The sequence below is a fragment of the Pelobates fuscus genome, chromosome 1, assembly GCF_036172605.1.
Source record: "Pelobates fuscus isolate aPelFus1 chromosome 1, aPelFus1.pri, whole genome shotgun sequence".
NCBI lineage: Eukaryota > Metazoa > Chordata > Amphibia > Anura > Pelobatidae > Pelobates > Pelobates fuscus.
Genome location: NC_086317.1, coordinates 80,538,411 through 80,560,251, shown reverse-complemented (window position 1 = coordinate 80,560,251; position 21,841 = coordinate 80,538,411). Strand labels below are relative to the sequence as shown.

The window sequence follows — 21,841 nt, the reverse complement described above, 5'->3', positions numbered from 1 at the left end:
TGACCAGGACTACACTCCTTAATTGGCATCAGCAGTGCAATTTTAAGCATATTCAACGTGTAAGTTCTAAATGTGCATCCGCATGCTTCATGTGTTTTTCAGGGGGCTCCTGTGGGAGGACACATCCTTAATTATCTGCTCGAGAAGTCACGTGTAGTTCATCAAAACCATGGGGAGAGGAACTTCCACATCTTCTATCAGCTTCTGGAAGGAGGAGAAGAGGACTTGCTGCGACGGATGGGTCTAGATAAAAATGCACAAAACTACCAATACCTGGTAAAGGTGAGTCTTGACTGCTCTAACAGATGTTTTTGCTAATAAAACTCTGCTCTTTTGGTGCACAATCCTGGAAGAGTTCGTAAATTTATTGCTGGCATGTACTAGATTAGTAGCACCAGTGCTGCATTTGCCACGTTTGGGTTTTCAATGTATTTTGATAATCTGTTAATGCAAATTATTGCTTTATTTTTTTACTTTGCATACAAATACTTTCTTGTTAAATCATATTTAATGTTTGCCCTTTGTTGTTTCTCTTTAGGGTCAGTGTGCCAGAGTCAGCTCCATCAATGATAAAAATGAATGGAAGGTGGTTCGAAAAGCTTTAGCGGTCATCAATTTTAATGATGATGATGTGGAGGTGAGCAGGTCTACATCTGATTATACTGGTCACTGGGTGTATCTCACCCCATCACTGCAATACGATTCACAGTAATGTGTGGTGTGTATCACATATCTCAAAAGCAATACGATTCAGAATAGTAGCATGAATGAGTGCAACACAAAGTTTCACTTCATTAAAATCCACAATAAAGTGATGTATGTATACACATAGCATACATAGAGCTTCCATACATTACATATGTTTGTGTCTGTGAATGTTTGTTATATGTATGTGTGTGTATTGTTTACCGAAGCTACAAATTCATCCATGAAACTACTTAATGAAAATTATGTCTTGAAAGCATTGAATGCCAATCACAAAGTTTAGAATGTTTGTTTCTTTAATCTCATTATCAGAAAATTAATTTTATTTCAGTGATTGTAGTAAAATATATTAAAGTACTAAAACTGGCAGTGAAGTCCAAATATAATTGATGTCTTGTGGGTGGGTACATCTCTTTTTATAAGACCGTTCCCTATGTTTATTCAGCCTCTTTAATTATTGCTAGTTTGTTTTATTTTAGGAACTCCTGAGCATTGTGGCGAGTGTGTTACATCTAGGCAATGTACAGTTTGCCACGGATGAGCAGGGCAATGCACAGGTTACAACAGAAAACCAAATTAAATACCTCGCCAGGGTAAGTCATACTTAATTTTTTTTTCTTAAATACTCGACGAGTCCAGCTTTTTAGAAAACCCCAAATACCTGTCGAATGCCTATTGTTAATGCATGCAGAATAGCAAATGATGGATCTATTATATATTTTACCTTACACCCCAATATAATGATAATGACGGGATTAATAGGATATTAAGATTCTTCCTGGCTTTGGATTTACACTGTGATTTATTTGAAATGGTATTAGAATCAGTGACGCTGATATGAAAAAAGCATGGCTGGCAAGGATGCCATTTCTACAATAGAATTCAGCAGTGAAGTAATTGAAGTGGCAGGTAATTGCTCTCATTATAAATGTATCACAGTGCGTGAATATAGCTTAAAGATGTAATACATCAACTTCAACTCCTGGCTTCCCAAAACTATGGTGTGGGATCTGGTCCAAAATACCTTCTTTCATAAATCACAGGATTTAAAGTGTTGGTCAGAGTTTTTGTGAATCATGGAAGAATGTGGTCGTGTTTTGTTTTCAGTTATGAAAGACATTAAAGGAAAACGTTTACATTTTCAACTGCTATAAACTGGAGTGTTTTCAATAATATCCATCTGAACGGCCAGGCTTAATTGAAGGTGCACATCGTGGTTAAAGTCCACCCCCTTACAGAGAGAGGCCCGTACCTCCTGCTTATACATACCAGTGCATGTATGGCGTGCTAGACGCTGCCTCCTTTTAAATGTTTTTCAACAGCTTAATTTAAAGGAGCCAATACCGTGTGCAGTGCATTCAATATCTGCTATCAGTAGCTACGGTACAGCCACTCTTGGCTTTGGCTTGAAAGAAAGCTAAATGCATTGAGCCGGTTTTCATATAATATCTATTCCTGGAGTTATATCACATTGTTTATTCAGAAGGGATTCTGTTGAACCTTCGATATCCCTTCGTGTTGACATTAAACTGGTTGTGTGCTACTCTACTGCATCTTCTGATCATGACAGAATTTCTTTAAACAGATCTACTAAACGAGTACCTTTTTATTCACAGCTATTGTCTGTTGACAGCACAGTCTTACGTGAATCTCTCATACACAAGAAGATCATTGCTAAAGGGGAAGAAGTAAGTGTGGCTAAATAGGCTTCAACTTGGCTATGAAAAATTACAAAATGAAAACCGTGACTTTGTGATGATGCTACATTCATGACAGCAGCACACTATTAGACCGCCGATCAGTAAGGCACAAATCGTTACAATGTACGGTACAGATCTACCAAACATGATTCTATTGCTCTGAGGGGTACAGATGTGTAACTACTGTGGATAGTCACTCAATTGTGGCACAGAAGGTGTAGTGAACTAGAATCCTGAGAAAGATGGAACTTATAGCCTCTACCAAATAATACAGCCTAATGAAGCAGATGAAGATTGGCAAGTGAGCACCAGTAGTATAGCACTAGTCTAGTCTGGTGCCAAGATAAAATTTAAAGTCTGGGCCAAAGCTCCTAACACTGCACCCTCCCCCCAAATATATACATATCCATTTTTCTTCCGCCAACGCTCCCACCCATCCACATACTTTTATTATTAACAAGATAACTGCCTCTCTTCATGTCCTATCACTTCTGCCTGCCACATGTTGAGAACGTTTTAAGTGCTGCACCTGTTCTCTGGAATGTCTCTCCTCTTACTGTGTCAAGCCCTCCCCTGCTTTCCATCATTTGAAAGTTTGTAAAAACCCAACAGTTTAGATAAACCAATGACTCGTACCCCCTCCGCCCTCCCCCCGAACTTCCATAGAGATTCCTGAAATTGCAGTAGCCTCAATATCACTGTCGTTATTTATCAAAATGTGTTACTGTTCCATTTTATGTAATTTACCATGCATCACGTCTCTGTAACCCTTTAATGCTTTAAAGACCTGTGTAGCTGTAGGAACAGTTTATAACAAAATATAATAATTTAGCTCTTTGCTCAGTATTTTACAAGGTGTTCTAGGAAATTGAGAAGACATTAACAGAAATCTTGTATGCAAGAAGCTAAACTGTTGCAATGAAAGCTGTTGTGGGCGGTAAGAGCTGATAATGTATGGTTATTCATTGAATTTGTCTTATTTTCTACACAGCTTAATAGCCCTCTGAACCTGGAACAGGCGGCGTATGCTCGTGATGCCTTAGCTAAAGCAATCTATGGACGCACTTTCTCCTGGCTTGTTAGCAAGATTAACAAGTCACTGACATATAAGGTATATTTAGACTCTATCTAACATGTCCCAGCGTCATAGGGCACTAGGGGATCAGATAAACCAGCCAATTTGCACAAGAATTCTTAGCTAGTATAGAATACATCAATTTTGGCTTTGTTGACATGTTGGTATTCACGCCGTGCCACCATGATGTTTCTTATTACTAGGGAAATAAGGGATCTAGCTGAAAATAATGGTTACTTAATATATTGTTGTAACGGACCGTTTCAGCATAAAAGGGGAAAAATCCGTTTAGGCGATAATCCCCTTTTTGAGAGACAGGCACAGCTACTGCAGAACACCAAACTCCCGAACTGGATACAAGATAACACTCCGAACTGGAACAGCTGAACAAGAAAAGCATACAATCCGCTTACACTCCTGGCAGTCAGCTTACAATCCAATTCCCCCCAAGAACGAGACGACACTTCATTTTGAGGGTTAAACAGGAACTCTGGACTGGCTCATCCAGCCTGGCTTTTATTTCCAACTCACACATACAGGCCACACCCAGGGGGAGGCATAAAAGAACCAATGACATAGATGTTACCTCCCACACATCCCCTCCCCTTAGTGTGACACATAATCCCATTATGCATACAGTGTAAAATATACTTTTACACAACTTTCATAACTTTAAAACCATACATCACATTCACATAAAAATACATATCCACAATCAATCCATTCAGGGGAACAACATATTAAAAAATGGCATGAATCCGAATACTAAAAGTATCTTTTGTCCCTCCTGTCTGGCAGAAAAACATCCCCACAATGCACCCTGGTTTCCTCCCTTCTGCCCTGGAGTTAATTGGAGTAGTTAATTGGAGAAGTTAATTGGAGAGGCAGACTCCATTAACCACATGGTTGCAAAACGACATAAAACACTTTAAAATACATAAAGTCACATTTACACATAACACACAGACATTTCACCTATCCCCAGATAGCTGGGATCTGCGCGCACAAAACTACCGAATAGCGCACAGATCCTACTCACACAGTACAATTGCCATGGAGCTAAAGTCTTTCCCATAGTCTTTCATTATATGAATAGGCTCCATGGTATGGCTATCTGGGGTATCACATTCCCATAAAGTCTGGTCCATAGTCCAAAGGCAAGAGGCGGGCAATCAGCCCCCTCCAAGGACACGTGGCGAGGTCGGTTTCGCCACAATTGTGTTAATATGTACTATATTTATCTATTGTCTAGATTCCTTTGCATGTGCATTTACCCAGTTATAAATGCAAGTTAGAGATTGGGGTAGGTGAAATGTACTTTCCATTTGAAGTATTCGATAAAACTAATGGAACTACTGCTTAAGCTGTAACTTCACTGCTGTTGGTTACATCAATTATTAAATTATTCATTTATAAACTAATGAAAAATCAGTTAATCACTACAGAACCAATAAAGATAAATAAAAAGGGAAATCATTGGTAATAACGAATAACTTAACATTGATATTTAAGATCATTTTGTGTGACTTTGATCAATACATAATTTTATTTGTATTGTGATTATTTTATTTAGGGTCGAGATCTTTTGAGCCTTGGAAATGCTTCAGTCATTGGACTCTTGGACATATATGGGTTTGAAGTTTTTCAGCATAACAGGTGAGTTTTTTTTGTTTGTTTTTTATTCATTTATAGATAAAATTCAGCGGACGTATTTTAAAGCACGTTGACAAGAAACTACAAATGGTACATTATAGGGCAAGCACAAAAACATACACAATTCTTCAACAAATTAGAGCAAGGGCATTGGCTGTCACCGTGATATTTATCATCTAACCAGTCAGGAATGCGTTAAAGAAATGGAAACTAAGATTCTCTCAGAGTTATATGTTCCCGAAAAGTTACCAAGCAGTGATTTTAATATATTTGTTTAGTAGACGGGTTAGTGTTATCCGTATGGGTGTCAGTAAAAGGTTGCCAGTTTTCTGTAGGCTTCCTTCATAATGATATGCTGGTTTAGGACACGACGTTATAAGCCAACGCATGGGTCAAGCTGTGAATACATTAACAAATGCCTATACTTATATTGCCCTGGTTTATTGTTTGAAATCTGATCGCATTAAGATACATAAATAATATTGGGTTTGGTTTAAAAAGGAATTTAAAAAACACAAACCCCTCTCTATGGATTAAAAGTATTTGATCAAATATATTAATGTGTACAAACTACATATCATAGAAAGACTTTACAAGTTGCTGTGTCTGGGACAAGTTTTTAAAGATTATATCTTGATATTATGGAAATACAGTTTGGCATGGATGCTACATGTGGGGCAGGATTTTATTATATAGCATCATTAAAATGAACACTTTATTACATGTGGAGATATATATATATATATAGTAGATACATGTCTGGATATATCCTGCATCTAGTTTTTTTCCATTTAAAGTTGACTATGTGGATTTAAATTGTTCTTGATAAACCTTCTTTTCTTAATCAATGCTTTAATAAAGAATGCTTTTTTTTGCTAAATACCAATTCTTTGTCTCACTTGTTGCTTGCAGCTTTGAACAATTTTGCATAAATTACTGCAATGAGAAACTACAGCAGTTGTTCATAGAACTGACTCTAAAATCTGAGCAAGATGAATACGAATCGGAGGGAATTGCGGTACGCAGCCTTTCTCTGCTTTCTCTCTACTACTGTGGGGAAAATAAAATATTTTTTAAAAATAAACAAACACTTATTTCATTGAGTGAATGCAGACTATGACAGGGGGGTTGAATTATAATCATTTCAGTGGCGCTGTGTGACATTATTTGGGTTAACAATTTAATTAGTTAATGTATACACTTATGGTTTTAATTGCACAAACATTTCATAGTTTTGGTTCAATTCATGATCGTTGCTAGGAATGCATAAGAACATGTGTAAAGAACTGGTTCAGCTTGGACACAAATTCAACCTCACTATGTTGTCAATGGCTGAGGTTCACACGTGTAATTAAAAAAACAAAAACATGCCATGTCTGGGCCTGTCTGCTTTCTATCTTTCTTTGCAAAGATCGTGTTTACATGTTTATAAATGCTCTGTTAGAATAGGATTGTCTTGTCCTGACTTACCGGTATGTGCTCTTGGTAGGAAATAACTCATGGGAGTTGTAGGCATTAACAAATGGCTTTGCATGTTTTGCTGTCCCTGTGCTAGACTAGAGAGCTTTACAAGTACAGTTAGGGTGTTCTAGTTTATTCAGAGCCGACGTCTTGTATTTGACTAGCCTTAGTCTAGTTTGCTGCTGTCCATACATTTGATAAGACATGTTGTTGTGCTTCCTGGATTTAAGAATATTAAAATACTTTGAAAAAAGACGAGACATTTTTTTCTTTTCTTTATTTCATCTTACAGTGGGAGCCTGTGCAGTACTTTAATAATAAAATCATCTGCGATCTGGTAGAAGAAAAATTCAAAGGCATCATTTCAATTTTAGTAAGTGTTTTTTTTTTCCCTTTCTTTCAATTGTTTCTACATCGCAGATGTGGCTTTTGTGTTTATAATGCATACTGGGACAGTTTTGTTTCGGTTATGAGTTCTGTCCTTTTTCTTCATTCAGTATATAAAGATTGACATGCTTTAATGAAACTCTCACTGTGTTTGTATAGGATGAAGAATGTTTGCGTCCTGGAGAAGCCACAGATATGACGTTCTTAGAAAAGTTAGAAAATACTGTGAAAAATCACCCACACTTTGTGACGTAAGTATTTGATAAAACATATTGTATTCAAATGCTGATCAGATGGTTTAGTGGATATATCTCTGTTACCGGTTCAATTCACAGAAAGTTAATTCAGCCTTTCATCCTAACTAGGCCAATAAAAGACACTCCAGACCCAGGGTGTGTCCTCTTTTTTTTAAAAAAAAATTGAAAATAGTGCAGATTTCAGTAGAAATTAACACTTCTTATAAATTTACAATAAATTATACTGCTTACACCCCCTGACTTTTCAAACAGACAACCGGTCCTGTTACTTCCTGGCTTGGTTAGCTTAATTGCACTGAACTCATGAGGCAGCAATTACCAAGAGCACCTGCTTTGCAAAGACTTCTCCTTGAGCTGCATTGGGAAGTCTGTGATTGGACAGTCACAGAAAGTCTGGGCGGGGTTAGAAAAGGAGGGCTTCTAAAGGCAGCAGACAAGAGAACTGCAGCTATAACTAGCTATAGGCAAAGTAATGTTCAATACGTATTGCCAAACAGTATTTTTGAAATAGAATTTTATGGTTTTATTTCTTTTCCAGGCACAAGTTGGGTGACCAGAAAACACGTAAATCACTTGGAAGAGATGAATTCCGGTTGTTGCACTATGCTGGAGAAGTGAACTACAGCGTAGTAGGTGAATGAAACCCATTTATTGTTCTCCCATTGTAACTCTGTTTTCACCCTCCCTTTAATCCACAGACACATTTACTGCAGCCTATTTGCATTTTATTGTATATTGTAAGTTTCATTTTACAAGCTCACATATCAACCTCATTACAGGTTTGCTGCTACACAAGGTCACGCAAGTTTTTATAGTATAACATTAAAACTATATTGTCATTTTTACACAGCGGCAATTAGTACTTCAAACGGTACCTGAGAAAGGGGCAGAAGGGTTTGAAAGCCTTTAAAGGGACACTAAGAACTAAAACCACTACAGCTTAATGTGGTGTTCTTGGTGCCTTTACATTTGTCAGTCAGCAAGTCTCTAGTGGCTGTAAATCAGACAGCCACTAGAAGCACAGTCTAGTGAACACTTCAAATATTTCTAAAGTCTTCACAAAAGACTTAATTCTTCCCATAGAGCAGCATTATAATGCTTCTATATGGGGAGAATCCTATTGGAGCGGTGGAGAACCATTGGATTGGCCAAGATCCTCCTAAAGATAATCTCAGATGAAGGCGGAGTGGTGGCCATGGCAAGACTGGGGATGCAACTGGATGAGGCGCGTTTAACTTTAAATTATTGAGTCCCACTTTATAAAGTAAAAAAATAATCTGTTTGCAATACTCTAAAGTTATAAATGTACATGTATGCACTTCTAACATTAGTGTTCCTTTAAATGTGGACGCATAGATTGTTTTTTGTTTTTTTGGTTTTGGTTTTTGTTTTTTCTCCATTCTACTGGGAATTGTGGGACAGTAGCAAAATGAAGAATTGTTCAGTTTACCTGTCTTGGCATAGAATTTAGCAATGCTTTGTTACTTCTTCACAATTCCCATCCAACTGTGTGCACACATGTCACTTGGTTCAGATGTAGGCAACTTTATGAATACAATAATGGAATATCCAGAATTCAAAAAGGTACGCTGTACGCAGATTTCATGGGATTCTTGTAGAAATTGCGTACAGAAAACTCTTATCTGTACACATAATAGTAGCCTATGTTGCTCAGTCTGTCAATTATTAAAAAGGAATTATAATGACATGGTGACAGTAGCTGGGCTTTGAAAAGAAACCATTACCTATACCCCTAGAAAAATGTAAACAACATTTATCAAGATTATAAACGAGTTGGGAAAATTACATGCTGATATTCCACATAATGTATTCACTAATTACACTTGTTAAGCTAGTATTGTGTTTTCACGTGGCTAGTGCTGTTTGTTTTATTCATTTATTAAAATAATTATAGATCTATAAAACATGCGCACAGACACATGTCACAGTTCGTGTACCCCTCTAATCAAATTTCTGATATCTTTTTAGGATTTCTGGATAAAAACAATGATCTACTGTTCCGTAATTTGAAAGAGGTGAGTTTTAGCATTGGTTTGTTAATTAATTTACCACATGTGAGTGCTAACGAGACAGAAGTGCTTTCCATTATATCGTTTTTTTAATGTAACTTGAATAAATCAGATGTTAATGTTTTCTCAACCTTTGTGTTTATAGGTCATGTGTGAATCCGGAAACCCAATCATACACCAGTGCTTTGATAGATCTGAACTGACTGACAAAAAAAGGCCAGAAACCGTAAGTACAGTCTTGTTCCTGTGTATTAACACAAGATTTCTCAAAAGATACAGGATTAATACAAGATGGCCAAGTGAACTTTGTATGTTGAGACTGTGAACAAAAATCACTTTATAGTATATATACCCCAGTGAAAACATTGATGCATTTGAGAGTGCTTTTTTCATTTGGGGTATATCTAAAACAGCTTGCAAAAGCTGCAGATCTCTTGTCTGCAGCTTTTGCAAGCCCTCCACCTCTAACCCAGTCAATACTTTATTTCACTGTCTAATCACAGACTTCCCAATGAGATGTCTTTCAAAACCTATTGTCTGCATGACAGCCAGGGGTGTGTAACAAGGTTCATTTATAAAAGTAACTATCGATTTTAAAATGTGCACTTTTTGTAAAATGGGGGAGGAGGGGTGCTTTATATTGGTCTGGAGTATCGCTTTAAGAAGGTGAGATGGTTTGTCCCCTTACAAAAGTCACTGGCAAATGCTAACATCCCTGTTAGCGAATCTACAATACGTAAAACACTAAACAAGAATGGATTTCATGGGCGGATAGTTACCACAGAGAAAGCCACTGCTGTCCAAACAAAACATTGCTGCACGTTTACAGTTTGCACAAGAGCACCTGGATGTTCCACAGCAGTACTGGCAAAATATTCTGTGGACGGATGAAACCAAAGTTGAGTTGTTTGAAAGAAACACACAACACTGTGTGGCGAAAAAGAGGCACAGCACACCAACATCAAAACCTCATCCCAACTGTGAAGTATGGTGGCGGGGGCATCATGGTTTAGGGCTGCTTTGCTGCATCAGGGCCTGGACGGATTGCGATCATCGAAGGAAAAATGAATTCCCAAGTTTATCAAGACATTTTGCAGGAGAACTTAAGGCCATCTGTCTACCAGCTGAAGCTCAACAAAAGATGGGTGTTGCGACAGGACAATGACCCAAAGCATAGAAGTAAATCAACAGAATGGCTTAAACAGAAGAAAATACGCCTTCTGAAGTGGCCCAGTCAGAGTCCTGACCTCAACCCGATTGAGATGCTGTGGCCTGACCTCAAGAAAGCGATTCACACCTGACATCTCAAGAATATTGCTGAACTGAAACAGTTCTGTAAAGAGGAATGGTCAAGAATTACTGCTGACCATTGTGCACGTCTGATCTGCAACTACAGGAAACATTTGGTTGAAGTTATTGCTGCCAAAGGAGGTTCAACCAGTTATTAAATCCAAGGGTTCACATACTTTTTCTTGCAACTGTATTTCAAAATTGACCTATGTTCTAAAATGTTTCTACTTCATCTGCACTCAAAGGAAACAAGGAAACTTGCTTTTTGTTTTTAAGTATGCAATAACCATGTTTCTATCAAACTCAGCCACAGTATCTTTTTCTTTAAATACAGTGCAGCTTTAAAATTCTATGCAGCAATTATATGGTACTGAGGTGGATACGGACTAAATACCGATATCTTCTCATTTAGGCTGCAACACAGTTTAAAACCAGTGTATCCAAGTTGATGGAAATTCTTATGTCCAAGGAGCCCTCCTATGTACGTTGCATTAAGCCAAATGATGCCAAGCAACCAGGTAAGCCTCTTCTTTTCACGGTCTTCTTAATGGTATACATTCATAAGTACACATTGCATCTGTCATGGTGTCTTGTAACTTACCTTCTTTTCTGCACATTTTTTTAAAGCTCGATTTGATGAAGTCCTTATCAGGCACCAGGTGAAATATTTAGGGCTCATTGAAAACGTGCGGGTTCGTCGTGCTGGATTTGCATATAGACGAAAATATGAATTCTTTTTACAGAGGTAAATGTCGGAACACATTGATATGTATCACAGATAAAATCTGTGCATTGCAGAGTTAAATTGCAATCTCTTTAAATCTGCAGATATAAACCCCTTTGTCCTGAAACTTGGCCAAACTGGAATGGAAGAGCCCAGGATGGCGTGCTGGTACTCGTTAAGACCTTAGGGTATAAGCCAGAGGAGTATAAGATGGGCAGGTGAGTTTCCCAGGCACCTGAATGTTTATCCTCAAAATCTTTTTTTAACTGCTATTTCTGCAGCTCTGTGTTGCTAGCCAGGGGTAAGCAGCCTTTGTCTCTCCAGACATTGTGGACTATGTAATGCTTTGCCATCATTATGGCTGTGAGAGAATTATGGGAGATTTACTCCACAACTGAATCAGGAACATATTTATTCTTGACCCTATTGTATTAAAACCACCATTTAGTTGGGTTCCCCACCTTCATTCCCTTAAAAGATAGGAAAACTTAGCTTATTTGCAGTGCCACGCGGGTCCGCTGGTGCCTCCTTGCTGACCTTATTAAAATTAAATTATTTTGTCCAATCCAATGCTTTCCTATAGGGAAGCATTGGATTGGCTAAAATTGGAAATGAGGCGGTATGGGGGCGAGGCCAAACGCTGGCTGAGCCAATCAGCACCTCCTCGTAGAGATGCATTGAATCAATGCATCTCTATGAGGAACGTTCACATAGAGAGGCTGAACGGCACCTCCAGTGGCCATAGAAGGTGTCCCTAGTGGCAATGTAATCACTGCCTTTCCCCTGAAAAGGCAGTGTTTATACACTGAACAAAATTATAAACGCATCACTTGTTTTTGCCCTCATTTTTCATGAGCTGAACTGATCTAAGACTTTTTCTATGTACACAAAAGGCATATTTCTCTCAAATATTATTCACAGATCTGTCTAAATCTGTGTTAGTGAGCACTTCTCCTTTGCAGGGGTAATCCATCCACCTCACAGGTGTGGCATATCCAGATGCTGATTAGACAGCATGATTATTGCAGATGTGCCTTAGGCTGGCCACAATAAAAGACCACTATAAAATGTGCAGTTTTATCACACAGCACAATGCCACAGATGTCGCAAGTTTTGAGGGAGCGTGCAATTGGAATGCTTTCTGCAGGAATTTCCACTAGAGCTGTTGCCCGTGAATTGTTCATTCAAATGTTCATTTCTCTACCACAAGTTGTCTCCAAAGGAGTTTCAGAGAATTTGGCAGTACATCCAACCGGCGTCACAACCGCAGACCACGTGCAACCACACCAGCCCAGGACCTCCACATCCAACATCTTCACCTCCAAGATCGTCTGAGACCAGCCACCCTGACAGCTGCTGCAACAATATGTTTGCATAACCAAAGAATTTCTGCAGAAACTGTTTCAGGGAAGACTCTCATCTGCATGCTTGTCCTCATCGGGGTCTCGACCTGACTGCAGTTTGTCGTTGTAACCAATTTGAGTGGACAAGCTCACATTCGATGGCGTCTGACACTTTGAAGAGGTGTTCTCATCACGGATGAATCCCGGTTTTCACTGTACAGGGCAGATGGCAGACTGCGTGTATGGCGTCGTGTGGGTGAGCGGTTTGCTGATGTCAGCATTGTGGATAGAGTAGCCTGTGGTGGTGGGATGATGGTATGGGCAGGCGTATGTTATGGACACAGGTGCATTTTATTGATGGCATTTTGAATGCACAGAGATACCGTGACGAGATCCTGAGGCCCATTGTTGTGCCATTCATCCATGACCATCACCTCATGTTGCAGCATGATAATGCACAGCCCCATGTTGCAAGGATCTGTACACAATTCCTGGAAGCTGAAAACATCCCAGTTCTTAGACTGCCTGCATACTTGCCGGACATGTCACCCATTGAGCATGTTTGGGATGCATTGGATAGGCGTATACGACAGCGTGTTCCAGGTCCTGCCAATATCCAGCAACTTCTCACAGCCATTGAAGAGGAGTGGACCAACATTCCACAGGCGACAATCAACAACCTGATCAACTCTATTCCAAGGAGATGTGTTGCACTGCGTGAGGCAAATGGTGGTCACACCAGATACTGACTAGTTTTCGGACCCTCCTCCCCCACCCAGTACAGTAAAACTGCACATTTTAGAGTGGCCTTTTATTGTGGCCAGCCTAAGGCACACCTGTGCAATAATCATGCTGTCTAATCAGCATCTTGATATGCCACACCTGTGAGGTGGATAGATTATTATTTCAAAACAATTTATTATTAATATTATTTAAAACAATATTCATTAATTATAATTTTTTTCCCTTCTTAATATTTCACTCTTATGTTTGTATGTTTTGTTTTTTTGTTTGTTTTTTAGGACAAAAATCTTTATTCGTTTTCCAAAGACCCTTTTTGCAACAGAGGATGCATTGGAAGAGCGAAAGCAGAGTATAGGTGTGCATTCCAAACATTAAGAGTTTTGTAATGTCCTCTTATAAAACATGTTGTTACTTTCCACTGCTTGTTTCCAAATTCTTAATTTACTTCACTTGATTTATTTTGGGTTCCTCTGTTTTGTTTAAAGTTGCACTGCGTATTTGTTTTTTTAAATCTCCTACATGTTCCCCATCAGTCTATTAATTAAAATAGTGAGGAGGAGGAGTCAGTTTTGGGAAGGTTCTTCTCCGCTCTAGATTTCTATGATCATTTCGAGAAATTTGTACCATGTGACTTCCCAGCATTATTTTTTTTACAAAGTGATGTCTAGTGCTCACCTGTCCCCAGTAACTTGACAGTTTATGTAGCTTCCACAGCACTATGATTGTTTTATGATTTGACAGCCCTTTTTCTGATTATGTTTTGGAAGTTACAGATTTGTTGAACTGTTGAGATTGTGCTTATCTTCATATTTTATCCTGTTGTTAAGACTGCTTCCTGACACGTTCTGTGTAAAACATTATTTTGTGTCATTTGTAACTTTTTACAGCTTACATTACTGCACTTTTCTTTCAGCGACTTTTCTCCAGTCCAGGTGGAGAGGCTATAACCAGCGCCAGAAGTTCCGACACTTGAAACATTCCGGTGAGATTATAAGTGACTCATTGTGATAAAAAAAAAAAAATAGTTTGCCTTCTGTTAAGCATACACACCAAACTTGAATAGAGAGGAAAAGGGTAAAAAAATGTATTACATTTTTTTTTTTTTATTCTTTATTTTTCTGTGCATGAGGAGTTACAAGCATATGTCAATTGCCACAACAACATGCATGGGTTAAACACTAGTATTGACAATGTGGCGTTCAGGAATTGCACTTTTTTTTTTTTTTTGTAAAAGCATGTTTGAAACAATCTAGGAACAATTTTTGGATGTAATGAGTTATACACGTTTAACTGATATCAATAAAACAATGCTAAAGTAGCTAGCGCATCTTTGATTCAAGCCAGGTTCATATGCATTATTTACAAAGCTCTATAAGATGAAACCACAGGTGTGTTATAATTGCTTATAGTGTCCCACTTGTGTTAACCTATGGTAGGGCAATAGCATGAAATTCAAAATTGGGACATGTAATGTGTACTCCGCTGTTTTAAACTAAATGGGTAGCTATGGCATTCTCTGTATGCAGGGGGGTACCTAGGCAACGACAAAGATTTCAAGTCCATCAGAGTCCCGCAGTGCTTCCGCCTCGGCCCCTGTTTTTAAATACAGAACAATAATTATGTTTATTTTAACATAAGCAAAAATTCTTGTGTCATAACTGTGATTTCTGCTGCAGACGAGGCTTAGAAACCCATTACAAATCAAATAAATTGTTGATTCCCTCTTGGTCCAAGGGAGACAAATCTGATCAAATGCTTGGTGATTTAAGATTACTTCTAGAAGATGTCATTTGATTTAACGCCATTCATATATCTTGGGTGGTTCAACCAGTTGCTTAGGGAACATGAAGTGAACAAATAAATCTTAGATGGCTGATTAAGTCTTCTGCTGACCTCTGGCTAGAAGGGAGAGCTTAGCACCAAATATGTAGTATATTTATATATATTAATGATTATATATATATATTATATTATATTATATTATATTTATATTCCATCAAGGCAGATGTAGTCCACAGCATCTCGAGCTGTACCTGAAATGTCACTTTTAAGTTTATTTACATATGCTTTTTTGGGGGGTGGTTACCATTTATAATGTTTATTGGTTTTAAAGCGAATTATGGGATACAGAATAAAGAAAAGGGGGTGGGGGAACCAAAAATAATGTGATACCGCAGCAATATCAATAACCATGAACATTCCAAGTTTCACCGTTTTTTTTTTTTTTTTGGTTGTGAACTCGAACAATTTTCTTCAGGCCCCTATGGTGTGAGCTAGCTCTTTTTCTAGTGAATTGCTTAGAGAGGTAAAGTGTCACAAACTAGATAAACTATATACAGCGTGGGTTTCTCTCCGTCTTTCCCTTGGGTACGTTTGTCTGAATGTATATCACCTGATTGTCAACCCTCAGTCAAGCTCTTAAGAGCCTCCATTTTCCTTGATGGGAAATAGCTATATGTTGTCTGTTTGTTTGTTTTTGCCTCCTGCCGTGCGCCGATCTCCAATCAGCTTTTATACCTGATCCTTGCTCTCCCTGTCACCCAACCCGTGTCCCACCAATTCCTAGCTTCTACCATGTGTTTTGCTGGGTTGAAGTGTGTGTGTTGATCTTGGTTTCATACTCTAGGTGCATTGAGATTTGTTGTATCAAACTCGCTCTCTCTGGTACATGAACCTGTTTCCATTGCCTAGCAATCAGATGGTTTGCAGCTATCAGTATACGAAACAGTAGGCAAGCTTTGAAAATTGGGCAGACTTGATGGGCCGAATTGTTCTTATCTGCTGTCACATTCTATGTTTCTAAGCTTGGGGCTTCATGAAGGAATAGTGTCATAAACAGTAATTCACATTCAGGTTGCAATTTGGTCGCTATGTGCAAGGCCTCCATGATAATCCTCTCTACCTCCCTCCAGTATCCCCTGAGATTCGGGCAAGTCCACCATATGTGGTACATCGTGCCCTCATCTGCCTTACACCTCCAGCATTGCTTTGAAGTATTGGGGTATATGCTTGCCAATCTAGTTGGTATCAGGTACCACCTATATTGGATTTTACGCATTCGCTCCAGATGTGACGCACATCTGGATCTACCTTTTGTGAGCTGTGAATGCTTGTAACCATTGGTCTTTGGTAAAGAGTTTGCCTATATCCGTTTGCCATGCCCCTATGAATTTGGCTGTCAAGGTAAGTATTGGATTGTTTAATAGCGCATACATAAGCAAGTGTTTTTTTAGGTATAACCATGGACTCAGTCTTTCCATGCGTTTTGTCGGTTCTGGGAGGCTGATTTTGGTCGAATGCACCAATATTGCTTTCAGCTGTAAATAGGAGAACAGTGCATGATTTGGTAGACCGTATTTCCTCTGTCGGTCTGGGAACAGGATTAGGGCACCATGGTTGTTAAGATGTCTGACCAGTGTACACCCTCCCCTCATCCATGGTCGGTAGTCTAGTGTGGGGTTGGCTATGTGGAGGCTATAGATGAATGTTGCCAATGTCCAGGTTTTCTTATGTCCTATTTGCGATTTTGCTGTATCCCATGTTTTCAAGAGTAACTCTGTAGTGTTAGGCATGTCTGGTAGTCTAGGGCGTAACTTATGCGGAACCCAGAAAAGATATGAGGCCCTTAGGGCACGACCACACTGACTCCATCTCCACCCATTGCGGTACGTTATTTGCTGTATGTGAGTGTAGGGCAGTGGCTAGGAGGTCTGCTCTATAATATGACCGCACATCCGGCAGCCCCAGACACCCGTTTTCTAGGGACCTACTCAGTATTTGTGTTGCTACCCTGATCTTGCGGTTGGCCCAGACAAATTTAGTAAAGGTTTGTTGGAGCTTTCGCAAATATGTGTTCTGTACATAGATCTGTAGTGTTCTCATTAGATAGTGGAATTTTGGTAGCAACACCATCCTCACTGCCGCAAGCCTCCCCACCCATGACAGGTATTTGTCACCCCATCTCCTCAGGGTATCCTCAATCTCACTCATTAATTTCCCATAGTTAAGGTCTCGGAGACCCATCGGCTCCTTAGATTTTCGCAGTCCCAGGAAGGTGAGATAATCCTCTCTCCAGTCCAACGGAAAGCGGCTTTCAACTGGTCAATAATGTGGTTGGCTGCTCCCACCCCCATTGCCTGTGTTTTCGTTCCGAGTCCAGGACACGACCCCTGAGGGGGGGGGGTTTGTTTTATGTTTTTGTTTGTTACCTGCAATTTCAATTATGCAAGAGATTTAAGAAAACTAACAAGACTTTTATTTCTAGCTGTAAAAATCCAGTCTTGGTGGCGTGGAACAGTCGGACGGCGAAAAGCCGCACAAAGGAAGTGGGCTGTAGAAGTAATAAGAAGGTTAGTATAAAGCCTTATAATGCATGTGAACATTTAGGGTGAAACTTTGACCTGGTAAATATCTTTGGAAATAAACGTGCCTGTAAGTGATCTTTTCCATATCCAAGTCAAACTTCACTACTATGGATATCGTGTGGTATACTTCAGAAAAAGTAAAGTATACAATGTCAAACATTGGTAATGTGTATGTACCTACCTCTCGAATTATGATGACTTGTTGCTGGTTGACCATTTCTGTTAAAAAAAAAAAAAAAATTAAAAAAAAAAAATTACTTTTTTGTAAAATTTGGTCATAAATGACCCTTAATGTGTTGTCATTTCCTAGATTCATCAAAGGTTTTATTTATCGCAAGAATCCTCGCTGCTCTGAGAATGAATACTTCCTGGATTACATCCGCTATTCCTTCCTGATGAATCTTCATCGCAATATGCCAAAGAGTGTGTTAGACAAGTCTTGGCCAGTGCCTCCGCCATCCCTTCAAGAGGTGAGCTGATGATAACGGGCCTGTAAAAACCTGCAATAATTCAAATTCTGCCAATTTAATACTGAAATGTGTGCCAAGCACTTGAAACATGTGAGGGCCTGTATATGTATGTGAATGTGTATAGACTGTAAGCCCGTTCAAGCAGGGTCCACATCAACCTATTGTTCCGGTCACAATTTGTAACAGTTTGTCTAATTTTGTTGTTAAATTTCCCTTTTTATAATATTGTAAAGCACAGTGGAATAATATTTAGGGGCTATATAAATGGCAATAATAATAATGTGTATTAATATTTAATATGAATGTATGTGTGAGCATATATCCCTATCGAGTGTGTAACTTTATTCGGATACTGCTTGATTGGCCATATTCAATAAAAGTAGATATAAAAAAAAAAAGTAATTAAACAGTTGTCTAAATATTAATTATTTTTTGCTTCAAATTATCATTTGCTTTTTAAAGAGACCGTATGGTAAATTGTCTAGTTACAAAATAAATCTACTTTTCTAAAGCAGAGATCACCATGTTTGTTTTGTTTTAAATACTGATGTTTGCAACCTTATTCATAAATAATCTCCTCTTCACACAAGAGTACAGGTGGCTGTAGTAGGGTACCTGGGTGACAGAGGGTCCCTGTAGCCTGTGTCCTCACCCTTAATGGGAAAAATCATGTATTTGTTAATGCTTAAAGTTAATGTAATAAAAACAAAATACACTTACTAAAATGTGTACAAAGTTTTACATAATTCACAATAAATGTGTTTTCTTTAGGCATCAGAGTTATTGAGAGAGATGTGCATGAATAACATGGTGTGGAAATACTGCAGACAAATTAGTCCTGAATGGAAACAACAGGTAACCTTTTTCTCTTTCATTTCTAGATAATATTTAGTGACAGGTTAAGGCTTTTCAGCAGAACAATAACCGTTAAAGCAACATTCTATTTATTATACTCTTCATTGAAGTTGTTATGGTGCCTGGTGTCCCCTTGTGCCGTTCTTCAGTTCAATATCAAATCGTTTTCAATCAGTTTAACACTGAATGAGGTTTCTTGGGCACCTGTGACTTCTCCCCCTACAGATATGGCTAAGATAGCGTGTAACGCCATTAACCATATCAATTCATACCACTGATGGGTTAATGATGCGCTGAGAGAACTCAGCCGATGCTTTCAGGATATCACTGCCACCAATTCCTGCTTGGGATATTGTAAAAGCATTAGCATTGGTAGCAAACAAAGAGCATGGCTGCAGGTGCCTGGGTACCCTCATCTAGTATTAAAACCAATTTAAAATGTTTTAGTATTAAACCGTGTGACAACACCTGGGGACTCCAGGCACCATAACCCTTTCGATGAGATGAAGTGGTTATGCCTAGAGAGCCCCTTTAATCTGTTGACACTGATGGCTTGGAAATAAACAGTCTATGCATTTGTTGTTAAAGGGCAAATTAAGAAACTATTTTCTTACAACTGTCTCTTCAGCTTTAGGCCCCTTTGTCAGTTTCTGCATGGAACGCGTGGAAGCCTTGTTTTCCTGTAATTGTATCACTGCCTGCATCACCTTTGTATTCTTGCACATGTGCAAAGTATAGAATGTTACTATTTGGAAGACAATGGCGTAGCAGAATCTTCTCCATGGGCCAATTAAGTCCTTTGTCAGACAGCATAGCAAACATAGAATGCCTAAGGCAACGTTGCCTTAAGTGTAAATTGTAAAATTGTGATTTTAAAAAGAAAAGAAGACTGACGACCGTTTAGCTTTAATAAAACTTTCCATATCAAATAAAAATGGTTTTAATGTTAATATATTCTCAGCTCTCTCTCTCTCTCTTTTTTTTTTTTTCATCTGCAGCTCGAGCAGAAAGCTGTTGCTAGTGAAATCTTCAAGGATAAGAAAGACAATTATCCACAGAGTGTACCAAGGCTCTTCATAAATACTCGGCTTGGTGAGTCATTTACCATACGCTACAACAGAGCTCTAGAGAAGAAAACGGGCGACAACTCAAATAGCTTGTCCTTCCATGGGTCCCCACTCAGTTGTCAAGCTGGTTTTAGCTCATTTTGTGCCATTAAAAAGATAATTTAAACCATTTGTATATCAGACTGATCACACCCAAAAGGGCAGTCTAGATCCAAAATGCATGCTGGCTCCCTTTGCATGAGGGATGCAGAAACCCCCGGTGACCATTTCAGCCTTGTTAAGCCTTCTCAGTGAAGTATAGCTGATACCCCTCTACGCACAGTGAGACTTGTTTCACTAATTTCAACTTAGTATTTCTAACCATATATAACCAGTTTTACTTGGTGATTATTCCACCTCAATGGTTTGTTTTTATTTGACGTTTTCTTTAATTGCTATTGTTTAACATCCTTTTCATTCTTTTAGGTAATGAAGAAATCAATACAAAAATTCTTCAAACCCTGGAAAACCAGACACTAACGGTAAAAAATTGAAGTTGTTGTTGTGGTGGTTATTTTATTGTAGTGGGGAGGGGGATTGGGGTTTACCTCTCCATGTGTTGCTCATATTTTTAATTGTAGATTTCCAGGTTATCAGTGTTCTCGTCTTTTTAAAAAGAGAAGATAAGAGTTAAGCTCTGAGTTTTAATGTGCTAGTTACTCTTTTGAAAATGCATTTAGTATTTTTTTTCACGTTCACATATATCATTGGCTAATTAATTATCTGTAAATTCTAAGGATAGTATACTGAAACTTTGTACCTGCATACTGTCAGATGCATGATTTGCTTTATGTTTTTTTTGTTGTTGTTTGTTTTGTTTTTCTTTAAAAGCAACCCAACCTAATCTAATCTGGGGCCCCCAAGTTAAAAAATAAAATAAAACAAAGCTAAAAATAACTTGCCTTTGTTCTAATGCTAAGGCAAAATTCTCACAGATGCCTAATCTCCATGGCTGATGATGCTCCCTCTCACGGAAAGTGATATCAGGGAAGACCTGATTAGGAGAGGACATGGGCTACAAGGGAGGAGGGGGTCCCACCATTGGTTGTCTAGCGCCAACATGCTCAGATTAGCCAGTCCAGAACTCTTGTTCCGGGTTGTCTTTTGATGACCCCGTGGTGCAGCAGAAGGAAGTACACTTTCAGCAGCAGAGGGGTTCGACACTGTATGTGCAGTATTTCATAGCAAAACGCTCTTCAAATCAGTGAAGTGGTCATAGTGCTTGGAGTAACCCTTTTAATTATTTTTTTTTTAAATTCTTTATTTTTGAGTGCAAAAGGAGAAAGCAGTTACAGAGGCGTGTGCCATGCTCCAACAGCATGTGCACTCGATATATAGCAATAAACAGCATTGTAAGAAAGCATGGCTTGATAACACATTGCACATTTTTTATGTGGTAGTGAATTGCAAGAAATGACACTGTATGCTATCTGAAGTTAGAGAGAACAAAGTTGCGACAGTCTAGGATTTTGAGTAGCTTAAACATTGGGTTATTCAACGCAATTTTACAGTATAAACTCGTTTGGCGCAATGATGCTTCATCACTATGGGTAACTACAGGGTAACTATGCAAACTACTGTGCGTTTTTGTTTCCGTTTGGTACAGGCTTTACATATTTTATGCTTAAATTGATTGGTATTAATGACATACATGTATGACTTAGATGTTTTATGAGT

General features: G+C 38.6%; 1 protein-coding gene across 6 annotated transcripts in view; it reads left to right on the top strand.

Annotated features, from left to right (window-relative positions):
- The window catches only part of MYO1C (myosin IC), a 164,806-nt gene that overhangs the window by 130,775 nt on the left and 12,190 nt on the right, over nucleotides 1–21,841 (top strand). For 5 of the 6 annotated variants that reach the window (XM_063449915.1, XM_063449920.1, XM_063449916.1 and 2 more), the window contains exons 6-28: nucleotides 103–282; nucleotides 539–637; nucleotides 1,185–1,298; nucleotides 2,322–2,393; nucleotides 3,397–3,516; nucleotides 4,733–4,783; nucleotides 5,054–5,136; nucleotides 6,046–6,151; nucleotides 6,887–6,967; nucleotides 7,141–7,232; nucleotides 7,777–7,871; nucleotides 9,228–9,274; nucleotides 9,414–9,494; nucleotides 10,971–11,076; nucleotides 11,186–11,303; nucleotides 11,387–11,500; nucleotides 13,648–13,724; nucleotides 14,283–14,351; nucleotides 17,634–17,718; nucleotides 18,044–18,203; nucleotides 18,975–19,058; nucleotides 20,057–20,150; nucleotides 20,591–20,646. In XM_063449915.1, coding sequence (XP_063305985.1) covers nucleotides 103–282; nucleotides 539–637; nucleotides 1,185–1,298; nucleotides 2,322–2,393; nucleotides 3,397–3,516; nucleotides 4,733–4,783; nucleotides 5,054–5,136; nucleotides 6,046–6,151; nucleotides 6,887–6,967; nucleotides 7,141–7,232; nucleotides 7,777–7,871; nucleotides 9,228–9,274; nucleotides 9,414–9,494; nucleotides 10,971–11,076; nucleotides 11,186–11,303; nucleotides 11,387–11,500; nucleotides 13,648–13,724; nucleotides 14,283–14,351; nucleotides 17,634–17,718; nucleotides 18,044–18,203; nucleotides 18,975–19,058; nucleotides 20,057–20,150; nucleotides 20,591–20,646 — 2,184 coding nt within the window. The remainder of the gene's footprint in view (nucleotides 1–102; nucleotides 283–538; nucleotides 638–1,184; nucleotides 1,299–2,321; nucleotides 2,394–3,396; nucleotides 3,517–4,732; nucleotides 4,784–5,053; nucleotides 5,137–6,045; nucleotides 6,152–6,886; nucleotides 6,968–7,140; nucleotides 7,233–7,776; nucleotides 7,872–9,227; nucleotides 9,275–9,413; nucleotides 9,495–10,970; nucleotides 11,077–11,185; nucleotides 11,304–11,386; nucleotides 11,501–13,647; nucleotides 13,725–14,282; nucleotides 14,352–17,633; nucleotides 17,719–18,043; nucleotides 18,204–18,974; nucleotides 19,059–20,056; nucleotides 20,151–20,590; nucleotides 20,647–21,841) is intronic. The other variant, XM_063449917.1, reaches the window with a different exon arrangement.